The sequence below is a fragment of the Acartia tonsa genome, chromosome 2, assembly GCF_053477335.1.
Source record: "Acartia tonsa isolate MP-2025a chromosome 2, ASM5347733v1, whole genome shotgun sequence".
Taxonomy (NCBI): Eukaryota; Metazoa; Arthropoda; class Copepoda; order Calanoida; family Acartiidae; genus Acartia; species Acartia tonsa.
Genome location: NC_137261.1, coordinates 30161038 through 30176932, shown reverse-complemented (window position 1 = coordinate 30176932; position 15895 = coordinate 30161038). Strand labels below are relative to the sequence as shown.

Genomic DNA, 15895 nt, shown 5'->3' with positions numbered 1-15895 from the left:
TTTAAATTTGTCCATTGTTCTATCCCTGCATGCCCATCAAATGTATTACCTAATGATGTTATCCATTCTAACAATGAGAAATGTGAAAGAGTATTCTTGTAATATTCTTTTAATCTAAAAACAAACATAAGGCAAGATTAGTTTCTAATAAAAACTGTCACAATTTAACCAAAAAAGGTAATGCATATGGTCTCTCATTTACAGATATATCAAAGAAGTACTTGAACTTTCATTTTATAACGTTTAGTCACAAAAAGTTCTAAGATAAAAATAAGATATTTCATTTATTAATTTAAACGGTGAGACATCTTACTTTTTTCAAGATAAAAAAAACATGAATGACTAAAAATTATATTACATATACATTACTTTTAGACCAAACCAATTTAAAATTCGTATTAAAAGCGACTAAAATAAGAAAATTTTAGTATTACAGACACACAAAATTTTTGGAGGCGATACAACCATAAAGCAGTAAAGAAGAATTGAATTTGTGTTAATTGCTGCCAAAAAACTTGATTTGTAATCACAGAAATAACATAGCTATTAAACTTATATAAATCATTTTAAGGTTTAAAAAGAAAACGTTGCATAAGAATAAAAAAAGTATTGTATAATGTACTTAAAAAATAACAGAGAAATTAATTCTGAAAAAATGACTATAACATACGACATACAGACAAGAAATGTGTTATTGAGTAGCACTGTAACACAAAATCTATATTCATATTTAAAAGTTTTTTTTGAGATGATGTATCTCTGCATCCCTGTGACTTTATTGTTATAGTACGTATAGTTTAATTACGTAACTTCAATTGTTAAGAAAATAACACTTTTATTAGCATATTTTTCTTCATTTTCCAATGAAATTTTTTTAACAACAAGGATGACAACATCCATAAGTAGCGAAGCATAAAAATAAAATCATGGATGGTAATATGTACAAGTAGATTTGAAGTGTATTTATTAATTGATTTATTGGAGAAAATAAACACGAAACCCTGTTTTATTTGTATAATGATGACGGTCAAAGTAAATTACATAAAAGATGCTCATAACAATGGGAAAAATTATTTTGATAATGATATCCCAAAAAAGTTTTAAAACTGGACCAAAAACACCAAAGATATGGGGGAAACTGTAAAAAAATATAAAAATAGCCAAAAACCTACAAAAAGGAAGTCTGACCGTCATGGTTGTTTTCTTTAAACAACAGGAAATTTAATTTTGATATGTATAACTGAAAAAAATTTGGAAATCGTACCATAAACACCAAAGATATGGAGAAAAATGTGAAAAATACAAAAATAGCCTAAAACCTGTTGAAAGGCAGTCGGACCGTCATAGTTGTTTTCTTTAAAGGACAGGAAATTTAATTTTGATATGTATAACTAAAAAAATTTTGAAAATCGGACCATAAACACCAAAGATATGTAGAAAAATGTGAAAATTACAAAAATAGCCTAAAACCTGCTTAAAGGCAGTCTGACCGTCATAGTTGTTTTCTTTAAACGACTGGAAATTTAATTTAGATATATATAAATGAAAAAATTTTGAAAATCGCACCATAAACACTGAAGATATGGAGAAAAATGCGAAAAATACAAAAATAGCATAAAACCTGCTAAAAAGCGGTCCTACTGCCAAAGATGTTTTATACTTAATTGTGCTCCTTAATGATGGGAATGATGTCAAAAAATTTCAGCTTTCTATCTTTTATAGGAGCTGAGTAAATCCCATTTCCCCCATAGCGTTACGGACTGACGGACGGACTGACGGACGGACTGACGGACTGACGGACGGACGGACAAAGTGAATTATAGAGTAGCTTCGCTACTAAAAAGTATACAGGCAAACGTGCTAGGGGGACAAACGTCGTTTAAAAACTGATCCTTATAAAAGGGCATTATCAGTAGTCCGACCAAAAAACCATGTCATTTTACTGTATCTTGTATTTACTTCATTTGGCCAAAAAGTGGGTGATTTTGTCTGCTTATTTTTCGTAGAGGTTTGTGTTTAAAACAGAATTATGACGCAAAATTTGAGACAAACTTTTAAAACATTTATTTGAAACTTTTTTGGAAAAGGTTTGTACATGTTTTAAATATTAAGAACACAAAAAATTATCAAGCGATAGGATGATCTTTACCTATTAGAATATAAAAGCGATAAAAAGCAATAAAATCGGCGGGATATAGCGGGTTTTTGGAGACAGCAGCGGTTTCGCCTTTTTTTACAGTTCCATGTTGTCAAAGAACACATACATTTACGGAAAATAAGCAGAAAAATTTCTCCCTTTATGTACAATTTTGTTTAAACTTACAAATTAATGTTTTGTTTATAAAGTCCCAACACTCTTTAAGAGTTATTGTCCGTTTATCTTCCTTCTGATTGTAGAGCTTCGCTTTTATGGATGTTGTCATCCTTATTTATAACATAAACTTGGAAGATTTATTTTGGTCTAGTGAATGAGAACACATTACGAGAAGCTATTCAAACAAATAAAAAAGTACGGAAATTATTAATCTTACCTGTGTTTACATGAATTTGAGGGTCTTCGCTGGAAATGAAATTTTTTACTAAAGAAATCAAACAATTTAAAATATTTGTTCTTTCATTATAAATGCGTAAAAAGTAAAGCTTAGTTAAATCTTTTTCTTATGAGGAAATTACTATAAAATAGAACACAATCAAAATTATTTGTGATCAGGAAAAAAGGAATGAAAAAGCTAAGCTTCTTCCTTTAAACTTGGTAATCCCTGCAAAATATTGAAACTATATGAGAAACTGCAAAGATAGGAATTTAGAGAGGGATAAGACTTTGTACTGTAAATTGCACTGGTACCTCAGATTTATAACCACGTTATTTTTGGGCATTTTTATTTAAATTTGCTGTACAAACAATTGGGTTTAAATTTTCAAAACAAAAGTTTAAATCTAAAGAAGGGACAAATCTAAATATCATCATTGGGGATGAATATATCTATCGTCCAGTGACATATTTTAAGATACCTGGGCATAGTCTTAATAAAATAAAGCCTTATATATCCAAAAATTAAGATTGAAAATTAAATTCTAATAGTCTTAGCCACTAATATTTACATTTAGAGAAAAACAAGGGTGGTGTTTTCATGCATTTTTGGGGGATTAGATATCAACACAAACTCAACGCCCTCCCTCTCTTCTAGCTACTAAATTCATCTAAAAAAGCAAAGGGGGGGGGGGCGAAAGTGACACTTTTTGAAACCAAAACTAAAAGCCAAAGGAACTCAACTAAAAAAAGAGTTACAGGTCTGAGATTTTGCATGGCAGTTGCTTTATATGGGTACAATATGGAACTGTGAAGAAACGGCGGCTCAACCGCCGAAAACCGCCAAGAAAAGGCAAAAAAAAATCGGCGGGAAACGGCGGTTTTCGGCGGTTGCGCCGCCGTTTCTTCACAGTTCCATATTGTACCCCTATAAAGCAACTGCCATGCAAAATCTCAGACCTGTAACTCTTTTTTTAGTTGAGTTCCTTTGTTGACTTAGTTTTGGTTTCAAAAAGTGTCACTTTCGCCCCCCCCCCCTTTTATTTAAAATTTTATTTATAATTGTTTCCTGAAATCATCTAAATTGAGCACATCTCTGCCAAGCTCTGCTTTACGTCGCGGCTTCTAAACAAAACAAAAAGATGCTTATAAAACAAGAACCAAATTATTAATGGATGATTATACAACATATTATAAATAAATATGAAATTACGCCTTTAATTAATTAAACAATAAAAATTAAGCATACTAATATAAATATAAGATGATATTTTATTTAAAGTACAGAAACCCTCCTGCTTTTTAAAAATCAAAATTTTATTTCATTTTTAATCAAAAATAAAAGATATGGAGGGTTTCGTTGTTCGATCGACACTAAAAAACTATTATTAACGGATTTTTTTTCATGCTTCTTTTTCATTATTAATAATTATCATTAAATTTTTTTCCAAACATTTGCCATGCATACTAAAAATACAGGGTTAAGTCATATGAAGCTTCCTTGAATAATTAGTTTAAATAACTCGCTCACCCAAAACAATTTTCTCATGTTAACATCTAAATGAAATCTCCCTATGAATCAAATGCGAGGAGTATTTTTAATATAAACTGATATTAAACTTGTATATATGGAGTAGTGTTCTCTTGTATGCTGTCTGAGAGACAATGAGAAAATACACCTGTAGTCGCCAATATTTCTACACTAGAAAGGATGTAGAGTTGTCATGAATATTCGAACAATAAACATTGTTTGATCTAGAGCAGTTCACGGTAAAATGTTTCTGGTAACGATTATCTCCAAAATCTATCAACTTTAAAGGCTGCTAACGGCCAAACGGTAAAATTACAGATTATGCACGCAAACAATTTTAACCGACAAAAGAAGGCCTACTGCTACAAATAATCTGGAATAGTCTTACTCAATAATATTAGTAAATATTGAGATAGGATGAGGAAACACCGAGGAAACTATGTACACAATCGGCAACTCAAATTCAGTTGATCGTAATATAACTTCAACAATTATAAATCTAAGCATACAAAGATCATATTGTTTACAACTTGTAAAGTAAAGGTATAAAAGGTTCTATTAATTCTATACTTCTTTTCTTAAGGGTTTACCAAAAGATGTCACTTAGGGCACATTATAAGAGAAAGGGGGATAATATTCTTGTGGTAGTGTTTGTTTCCTTCCCCATTGAAAATTATTTATGGGTTGTATATGAATATCTCCTATAAAGGAGAACCTTATAAACAAGATATTTAGGCACAGACAGACAGAATATCTTATTCGAAAATCTTGAAACAATCATAATAAAATAAGATGTTCCACGAAGTAGACAAATGCTTTAGTTTACAAACAGATAAACAATAATGCGTTGGGTATATTGAAGTGCAATTTATATTTCCTCTAAATAAAAATCAACAAATACAAAATATTCGGCACGACATTTTAATTATGATGTAAAAAGAGTGTGAATGAGTAAAATTCTGTCACACATTTCTCCTTGAAAGAAAAATACAGACTTTGTATTTTCATAAACAGTAATTTTTTAATTATTAAATCTTCAATTGATTAGTATATTATATTATATTGTCTAAAGATAATTAAATGAAAAAGCACAGATTTAATTCTTAGTTCGTTGGCTAAAATAATAGACGGTAAAAACTAGTTCATAGTTTTTTTTTTATTTTTCTCATTTAGTCTTTTTTCAGACCATTGTACAAACTAAGTTTTGAAATTGAATACAATGCTCGCACAAAAATATATAAAACAAGGATGATTATATCATAAAGTTCTTTTAATTGAAGTTCAGTTGATAATAAGTTGTATATCTCACATAGGCTTACCTTACCTCATAAGGGCGGGATCATCATTCGATTTTTAAGTGAGCATCTAGAGAATCCAAAGCATGCATCCGCTTTGTAATGGGATGTGATACTCTAACACCCAATATTAGGTTAAGTAACATCCAAACAGACAACCAACCCTTTGATTGCACGACCTTTGTCTGAGAAGTCCTAACTCTGCTTGGTGATGAGTTGTACCCCTCATGGATGCAAGTACCGAACTGCCTAACCTAACTGTAGAGGAGCTTCGCTTCAAATAAATATATTACCAACATCGTAAAATTCACACGTAAAACATACATGTTACTATTCAAAAAAGGTAAAATTTAAAATTATGGAAATTTTATTAAATGGGCTTCTATTTTTGGTCGAAATTTCATTCCTTACTCATCATGGGGTAATGGTGCAATGAGTAGGGTGTTGGCCTGGTAATCTAAGGGTTCCCGGTTCAAGCTCCGCCACGTGCAAAATCAACTCTGATGAATTGAGCCATACTGATGAGCCCTAAAAGGGCGAAACACTGTGTCTATGGATAAATGTTGAAAATAGGTGTTTTATCTCAAAATGCATCTGGACCACAAACAAAAATTGTGGTGCATTAGTTTAGGTAAAATTAGAAAAGCCCTCTAGAGCTATTATCTTGTAGATATGGTATCCTGTAGGATAAGAGCCCCCTATGGGTCTAGAAAGAAGGTCTTTAAAAACTAAAACAAAGAGGGGGGGGGGGGTCAGGCGGTGGTCAGGGGATAGCTTTGAGTGAAAGCGCGCAAAATTATTTAATTTTGCTTTTTAACTCTTTACCAAAGTACAAAAATGTTATTGACATGCAATGCTATGTATATATAATTATTCTTAAAATATTTTTTTACCCATAGGTGTGTTTAGGAATAATTTGATTTTAATTTTTTGGACAAAATAGAAAAGCTTTCGAGGCAAAATTTCTACTCTTCAATATATTTTGAATTTACATGAATAAAAGATTGCTGGCAGCTGAATCCGCCAATTATCTGCAGCAGCTGTGACTAAACAGTCCTGACTTTAACTAAATGCAATTATACTACATGCATATGTACATTAAGAAAATATAATTTTATAAATCTTGAATTATATGCGAATTGTCAGCTATTTAATGTTCACTTTATTTCTTAATTTACGCGAGTAGGAATCTTTTAAGTGTACGCAATTTATTAAACCTTTTGTTTTGCAACATGTTATTTTATATGTTTGAATATAAAGGATTTATTTAAATAGATCCTAAAAAAAACAACAACTTTTGATCTCGCGCATCAGATATAGCAGCAGCAGGTATTTAAGAAGATGCTTAGAAAAATTGGAGCTGGATCTTTAAATCATTTAGTGGTGAGCCGAGCCAGATCTGCCTCGATGTGAGCCACAGCTACTGCTAAAAAACAATGATCTTTAAAAGATTTACGGCTGTGAGCCAGATCACTTCCCGGCTCGTTGGCATTACAATACGAGTGTTGCGACCCGCTTAGTGAGCCGGATCACCAATGCCATTGATATGTAGTGAGCCACTTTCAAAATCGGCTCGCTTGTGGCTCAGCTCGGGCAGATCCGTGATTTAAAGATCCAGCTCAGTTTACACGAATTCCTGACACAGCTGTCAAATGATATTTTTCTACTTGATTAATAATCCTTTATATTCTTTTTTTTAAAACTTTTTATATAAAAATAAAATTGTGTAAATGTAGTGCGCCACGTCACTTTTATCAAAATAGGCCTAACAAAAATGGATAAATGTAGCGCAAACCCTTTTTAAAAATCCCTTTATATACGGACTTAAATAGTTGTAATGACGGACGGACGTATGTACAGTAACAATGATATGCTATCGAACTTTTAGTAACAAGGATGACAACATCCATAAAAGCGAAGCACTGAAACGGTAGGACAAACGGACATTAACACTTGTATAGTGTCTAAACTAAATTATTAAAATATAAAAGTATAAGAGTCGAAGAAAATTGTAAGTAAATTTGTTGAAAAACTTTTTGATACAGGATAATGTTTATTGAGTTTATGGACATACTTACATTTTTAGGATTTGATTATAGAGTTGCTTCGCTTAAAATATTGTTCTTTGTTGTCCCAGGAATCAATATACCAAAAATCAGATCAAACGGATAATTAGATCACATAAAAATTTGCTGTTAAAAAATTAGAAAAATCAACATGTTTAAAATGGACGTACGGACATTCTGGTAATGATTATAGAGTTGCTACGCTTTCTAAATCGTACCTAACTACTACAGGAATCATCATGCAAAGTTTGAAATCGATAGGACAATTTTAACATGCCTAAATTAACGAATAAAAGCTATCTATCTCGGACGGACGGACGGACGGACGGACCGACCCTAATAAGCATGCAAATTTATATTTTAGTAACTTTAGTTGTTAGTAAGGGGTGTGTAATGTATCAAGAAAAAGATGTTACTAGCCTCCCCTTTTCCTTGTTTAAGTACGCACGCCTTTAAAGCAGTGTTGCGGAGCCGGAGCCGAAAGCCGTGGAGCCGCCATATTTGGCTGGAGCCGGAGCCGTTATTTTCGTTAAAAAACGGCTCCGGCTCCAGGCTAGATAAATAAAGAGGTTTTTTATAAATTATAATTTGGTAACTCTGTTTTGTCATGTGCAAATGCACTTTTTAAGATTTTAAAGTCCATTTTTATTAAAAGTAAACTTTTAAAACCTTCAAAAGTCAAAAATAGACGTGGGGAAAAAATATGTCGAGTTTTTCTTGATTTTAGGTCGGAGCCGGAGCCGCACCAAAATCAAACGGCTCCGCAAAGCTGCTTTAAAGTATCTGTGCACGAGCCTAATCTAATTTACATAAGAGTTTTTTATAAAAAGAAGCGTACAAAAGAGAGGTGTATACACCCCCATGAAAATGAAATAACACCACTCTTAATATCTCTATTACATCCCCCTCGTCGGTTTGAATTAAAGGGGTGGTGAACATTGTACAATGATGATCGACATTAGTTAAGTATTAGTATTTTAATCTATATAATATAACCAAAGATTAATTGTCTACAAATATGATTTTCTATATATAATAGAACAGGATAGTTTCTCAAGGAGATAACTAAGTGTGTCAAAATTGAGTTTGTGTGACTCCGATAACAGAGAAAATTAGAAACCACCAGCTCTTCTACTAAATGTAGGACAATAAAGATATTAACCTAGAAACTCAATTTTGGCATACTTAAGAAAAAATGCCCCTTATCATTATTTTAATAATTTTCTAAGCGAAGCTTTTCTATATTTAGAGTCTTTAACGGATTGCTATTGTCGTTAATTTAGGTACGTTATTGTCCTATTTATTTTAATCTTTGTACGATGATTTCTGTAACAGTTAGGAATCAAAAAGTATGTATGTAAATTTAAAGCATAATAATATTTGGCTTCTAAAATCAATTTTTAAACAACAAAAAAATATTTATTTACTTACTTTTTTGGATTGGGCCATAAAGGTAAAATGTTTTAAGCGAAGCCTCTCTAGATATTTCTTTGTCTGACTTTCTGCTCTGCTAAGCTTTGCTTTTATGCACGTTTTCATTCTTGTTTTCAAAATAAACATTATCATTATAAAACTAAGAGTTTTTAAAACAAGTTAGTCTAAATGTAATTCATATTTTTATCATTCCTGTTCTACTTTACTATTTCTACAATAGACCTTTCCTATTAACCATCCCATATGCAATATGCAATGCTAAAAATATAATTAATATTTACCATTCTGTATTACTTTGTAGGTTTAATTATTATCACTTTAAATCACAGAAAGAATATTATCAGCAATCTTTAATTTCACTGACACAGTAAATTCAATATCTAAAATTGATCACCTTAAAAGATATTTATAAAATATTATTATGGGTATAATGTGACACAAATGTTAATGAGAAACTAACTAATTTAGAAATGTCAATACACAGATGGGATGACGGGTAATAAAAATCTGAAAATTGAAATGACGCAAATTCTGACGCAAATTCTGAACGCAATTCTCACGTTTATCTAAAAATGCAACATATAATAATAGCTATTAAAACAATTTTCAAGCATAACTTTTATCTTATTAGGATAACAATTAAATAAGAAAAATATTTTTAACATATGAAATTCGTGATCAAACACCTAATTGAAAAAAATGCAAGACATAGCTTTTATTTTAAGAAAGACTAGGGGCAACGGACGCCCCCCAAGAAGCCTCTAGGTGTTCTTAAGGTGGGAGGGGGATAAGTCAACCGCCCTTCTTCTTTTTAACTGAGTTTTAATAAGAAATATTCAGAAAAAAATTTGGGGGTGTGATTTTAAATTGGGAGGGTAGAGATACGCTCTCCCAAAATAGTTAAAAACCTTCCCTGTACCTAAAAAAAAAGCTTAATTGCAAAGGAAAACCAAACAGATGTCATTTTTTAACAATTTTATAAAAAAAAACATTGGCGCACTTGTATAAACACCTTATCGCTATCAAGTTTTGGAAGAGATAATCCAGAAAAATCCAGTTCAAAGGGGAAAGCATAAAGAGATGGGGCGAATCGAACCGAAAATAGTTATGATGGACATCTTCCTTCATCCACAGATGGATACAAATATTGGGGGAGGGAAATTCTGAATTCAGAAGGGATTAACCCTGTATTTACTAGTAGCAAAGAAAATTATTTTTGTGGTAGGTGGGTGAAAGGGCGGATAGCGAGTAATGGATATCTGAAAATACGCATTGACGCCAAAGAGTACAAATGTTACGCCAATTGTGATCACAACTCTCACGTTTATATAAAAATGCAACATATAATAATAGCTATTAAAACAATTTTCAAGCATAACTTTTATCTTTTTAGGATAACAATTAAATAAGAAAAATATTTTTACCATATGAAATTCGTGATCAAACACCTAATTGAAAAAAAATGCAAGACATAGCTCTTATTTTAAGAAAGACTAGGGGCAACGAACGCCCCCAAGAAGCCTCTAAGTGTTCTTAAGGTGGGAGGGGGATAAGTCAACCGCCCTTCTACTTTTTAATTTGAGTTTTAATAAGAAATATTCAAAAAAAAATTTTGTGGGGGATTTTAAATTGGGAGGGTGGAGATACGCTCTCCCAAAATAGTTAAAAACCTTCCCTGTACCTAAAAAAAAGCTTAATTGCAAAGGAAAACCAAACAGATGTTATTTTCAAAAAAATTTTATAAAACAAAAATTGGCGCATTTGTATGAACACCAGAATTATAGGTTTGAAAGGGGAAGGAAAAAAAGAGAGGGGGAAGAGAGGGGGTAAACTAGTTTGAAGATATCTGAGAATAGTTATGATCGCCATCTTCCACTATCGAAAGGGCGGTAGGGGAGTTGGGGAAGGGTTGGAGGCTAAAAAGGAAGATGGGGAATTTTTAACCAGATTTTAACTGGATTTGCGTCATTCAAAGTTTAGCTAGAATTTTACAAATAGGGTTAAATATTGAAAATTTCAATTGACCTATCCCTCAAATTTTTAAAGCTTCTACTTAAAGAATCTTGCTTTTAATTGATAGGGCATTTTCGGCTTTGTCAAAAACAAAGTTTTGTTCTTGTTGGGCAAATAGTTGACATTGAAATTTTACATTCAAATGTCGAGTAAATACTCTAAAATAGCCCATTTTACTAAGGAAATATACAGTGATGTACTATTTGTAATGACTCTAAAAACAGCCATATTGCGTCCCTATTAAAATGAGCGATTAATAAATTATCCTTGGTAATATGAGATATTTTTAAATGGGAGGAGTAGCATTGTTAGATACTTTCCCACCAAAATAAACATATCATAATGCAGGCATCTTTTATATATTAACACTTAATAGTGACTCCGTCTGTAGCTTTATCTTTTTAACTAATGGTCTTTTTAGTAGTGAAGCTGCCATATAATTCGAAATGTCTGCTCTTTTCTCTGAAAGAAACCGTTAGGGGGAATAGGGAATTTATTTCCGCTATTCAAGATATATGACTGACAATTTTCCTGACCTATGCACGTCTACTTTATAATCATATTTTCCGTTGGTCTATCGGAGCTGCTTTTTTCTTTGGTGGTTTCCCTCTAGATGCCTATTGAGTACTGAACCCTTCCACATCCTTTTTAAAGTAAATAAAAAGGAGGCGGGGTTAGTAGCAAAAAGATGCAAGAAAAAATAAAACTATAGCACTACAGATGAACAGGCACAAACACTTATAAAAAGCTTGCCTAGTAAAAAAACTTTCTAAAAATTAGTATTAAAGAGGGGGGGGGGACGGATGTGCCACTTTTTAAAACCAAAAGTAAAACGAGCATATTCTCAGCCCATAAATGAGTTACAGCTCTAAAATTTGGCACAGCAGTGGCTTTTGTGGAGAACAATGTGGAACTGTGAAGAAACAGCGGCGTATTTTTTTTGCCTTTTCTCGCCATAATAGAAAATTTTCAATCATCTGAGTTAAACTTATTTTTCTTGAAAATGTCCCTTATATTTTCACTTTACACTTGTAAGATTTTACACTTGCAATTTTTTTAATATGGACAATATTACAAGTGTAACGTGAAAATATAAGGGAAATTTTTGTGTGAGGATTGAGAACTGTCTAATTTGGCGAAAAAAGGCAAAAAAATCGGCGGGAAACGGAGGTTTTCGGCGGAAGCGGCGGTTCCAACAAAAGAAACTGCTGTACTGAATTTTGGAGCTGTAACTCTTTTATGTGCTGAAATCATGCGCGTTTTACTTTTTGTCTTTTAATTGAGAGTTAACCAAAAGAAACTTCAGAATTTTGTAGAATCTCACACAAGATGATTACAAGGATCTGGAAATGGATGTGGGAAAAATTATCGTCAATTTAGGTCATCCAGGAGGTGCGAAGAGAATGGGATAAGGGGTGGATGGGAGCATCGTTTTTTAGCCCGCTGCGAGTTTCACTTTACTAGAGAACATGAAAATCTGGTGTAATATCCAAGTAATAGTATATCCATAGAATAGAAGGAGGAAAAAGTTATCGACTAAGAAAAAACTTTTTAAACTTTAAGGTATTTATAGCTTTTTTGTTAACCTATTATTGCATCATAATAAGTTTTAAAAAGAACAACAAGTAAATAAAAAGATGAACGCATACAAAGAAAATAAAAACATTCAACAAAACAATTACTAATAAAAATCTAGACTACATTATTTTATGAAAAAACAATTACGGTATTAATTCAAAGTAAAAAATTAGAACCATTTATGTATTTTTAAATACGACATCAAATAGGAAGATTTTTTCCATAACTTACTAGAAAACGTTAATAGTCCTATGTATTACGGACATGCTTTAATTATGAAGTTACTACGCTTCTTTAAACTACCTTTTAATTTGAAATTAGGAGTAAAGGGATAGTTGCATGAAGTGCATTTAAAGAAATACCCCCCCCCAAAAAATAAAAAATCTCTAACAAAAAAAAAATTTTAATACTAAATACAAGTACACAAAATTTACCCCTGCCAACAGATTTCAGGGGGGTAATTATCCCCCCCCCCCAAGCAAATTTTACCCCCGGGGATAAAAATTTTGGGGGGAGTAAAAAAATTGCGCCATTTTACCCCCCCCAAAAAAACGAATTACCCCCCCCCCCTTAAAATTTTTTTACCCCCCCCCAAAAAAAAAAGCTTGGACGACCCTGCATAAGTTACAAGAATACTAACTAGCCTATTTAATTTTGTCTTACAATAAATAGCACCACTAAATTATTCACCACTAAAATAGTCACTATGCTGTTTATGTGAAAACAGGACAGCCATTTAAATTGCATACATCCAAAAAATATGATTTTCAAGTCTTGATACTTTTATAACTAACTGGTAAAAGATTTAAATTCTATCAAATATATGTCCTATAGATGCACTTCACTAAATTCTAGTTTAAATGCATTTCGTACAACTACCCCTTTAAAAAAGGTTTTTGTTGTTATAGAAAAATTCTTACCTCATATAAACAAATTTGATCAACTGTTAGGGGGTCATTTTCCATTTCACCTGAAAACATACAAAGTCAAGTAGTCTTCTACATATCTGTCTATATTGTCTATATTATAAAGTAGAACAATTTCTGTCTGTCCGTATGAAGCTTAAAATCTCGGTAACCACTAAACCAATTGGGCTATATTTTTTCGGAAATATACCTACTACTGGTCATTATCCTTTTTACTTTAGGGTGGAACACAAAACAAATCAATGTGGAGGGGGAATCTTCCATTGCCCCTATGGGCGGAGCCTCTGCAAAAAAAAGGATAGTTCTCCATTTTCGGGAAGCTTCTCATAAGTCCCAAGGTGCTTTCAGGCTTCCTTATTTTTCGATTAAAGTCTTCTAAAACTAATCCTCGAGAAGCTAGGTCCGCAACCGCTAGTAGAAAGTACTGTTTTTAGCTTTATGTTGTACAATCTAAATTATACAAAGGCAGCACAGCTAAAATATGGAAAATTCCCATGAAAATTTGAGAGTACACAAACACTGACAGAATATATTAAAATTAAAACATTGTATTGTTTATTGGTTAAACAACAAAGTACATGTTAGATCAAGTCGACAATGTGAAGGATCTAAACAAGGCTCATGCCGTTTTGTAATAAATTTAAAGGCTTCTGCTGCCGCGGTCATCCTATATTAGAAACTTTATTACATCAATATAAACAAACCCTTTAAAAACTAGAAATATAAGAGTGCGCAGCTTGAAAAATAGATCTTTAATATGAGCTTAGATCTCAAGTATTGCAACGTTACAAGCACTAAAAATTATTGATGGGTTTGGACCTAACATACTTGACAATTTTATTTGTTATTGTAATATTTTACATTTTCCTTGTGCAATAAATATTTCATAAATACTACTTAAATGCTCTCCAAAAAGGACATACAAATGATGAGAAAGCACTAAATATTTTTTAATAAGTAATGGAAATGAAAACTACACGCTTTTTAGAACTCTATAATTCACTTTGTCCGTCCGTCCGTCAGTCCGTAACGCTATGGGGGAAATAAGATTTACTCAGCTCCTATAAAAGATAGAATGCTGAAATTTTTTGACAACATTCCCATCATTAAGAAGCACAATTAAGTATAAAACATCGATGGCGGAAGGACCGCTTTTAAGCAGGTTTTAGGCTATTTTTGTATTTTTCTCCATATCTTCAGTGTTTATGGTGCGATTTTCAAAATTTTTTCCGTTATAGATATCTAAATTAAATTTCCAGTCGTTTAAAGAAAACAACTTTGACGGTCAGACTGCCTTTAAGCAGGTTTTAGGCTATTTTTGTATTTTTCACATTTTTGTCCATATCTTTGGTGTTTATGGTCCGATTTCCAAAATAATTTTTGTTATAGATATCAAAATTAAATTTCCCGTGTTTTAAAGAAAACAACTATGACGGTCAGTCAGACTGCCTTTCAGCAGGTTTTAGGCTATTTTTGTATGTTTCACATTTTTCTCCGTATCTTTGGTGTTTATGGTACAATTTCCAAAAAAAATTTCAGTTATACATATCAAAATTAAATTTCCTGTTGTTTAAAGAAAACAAACATGACGGTCAGACTTCTTTTTGCAGGTTTTTGGCTATTTTTAATTTTTTCCATATCTTTGATGTATATAGTCCAATTTTCCAAATTTTTTTAAGTTGAGGATTTAAAAATTAAATTTCCTGTCGTTTTAAGAAAACAAGCATGGCGGTCAGACTGCCTTTTAACAGGTTTTTGCTATTTTTATATGTTTTACATATTTCCCCATATTTTTGGCGTTTTTGGTCCAATTTTAAAACTTTTTTGGGATATCATTATCAAAATATTTTTTCCCATTGTTATGAGCATCTTTTATGTAATTTACTTTGAGCGTCATCATTATACAAAATAAAACAGGGTTTCGTGTTTATTTTCTCCAATAAATCAATTAATAAATACACTTTAAATCTACTTGTACGTATTACCATCTATGATTTTTTTTGTGCTTCGCTACTTATGGATGTTGTCATCCTTGTTTAATTTCAAAAAAGCATACAAATATTTGGCGAAATTTAATTTTCAACAAGATAACGAGAAGAATTACCGGGCATAGTCCCTTTCGTGGCAACGCTCCTTAAGGGGCGATTCTTCGTTTTTTTCACAGTAGCTTTTCTCCAATTTCTAGCCCCTGCATTGGGCTCTAACCCTGCGGGGCCAATTGCCTAACACTGTGGGGCAATCACCTAACCCAATATAACCTAACCTAAAATAACCTACCAAAAGCCATTTTAAAAATAAAACGAATCGCCCCTTAAGGGGCGTTGTCACGATAGGGACTATTCCTGAATTACCAGATAACGACATTAATGAATTTTAATCTTTTAACATTAAGTAACTAAGAAAATTTGTAGCAGTCCTATAGTATTCAAAGTCAAAGAAAACCAAATTGATAAATTTTAGTCCTATTGTTTCACCCCTAAACATTGATATATTCTTACAGAATACCAAGATCACCAAAAAGA

General features: G+C 32.0%; 1 protein-coding gene across 8 annotated transcripts in view; it reads right to left on the bottom strand.

The window, feature by feature from the left end:
- Positions 1-15895, bottom strand: part of Prestin (solute carrier family 26 member prestin) — a 50559-nt gene that overhangs the window by 21759 nt on the left and 12905 nt on the right. For 3 of the 8 annotated variants that reach the window (XR_013876540.1, XR_013876541.1, XM_080150360.1), the window contains exons 1-4: positions 13368-13417; positions 3602-3655; positions 2532-2581; positions 50-114 (exon numbers count right to left, since the gene is read on the bottom strand). Coding sequence is in view for 6 of the 8 variants with exons in the window: in XM_080150360.1 (XP_080006486.1) it covers positions 50-114; positions 2532-2581; positions 3602-3655; positions 13368-13412 (214 nt within the window). In the remaining 2 variants the exon portion in view is untranslated. Of the gene's footprint in view, positions 1-49; positions 115-2531; positions 2585-3601; positions 3656-4061; positions 4198-9137; positions 9237-13367; positions 13418-15895 lie in introns of those variants that run through there. The other 5 variants (XM_080150366.1, XM_080150364.1, XM_080150361.1 and 2 more) reach the window with 5 other exon arrangements.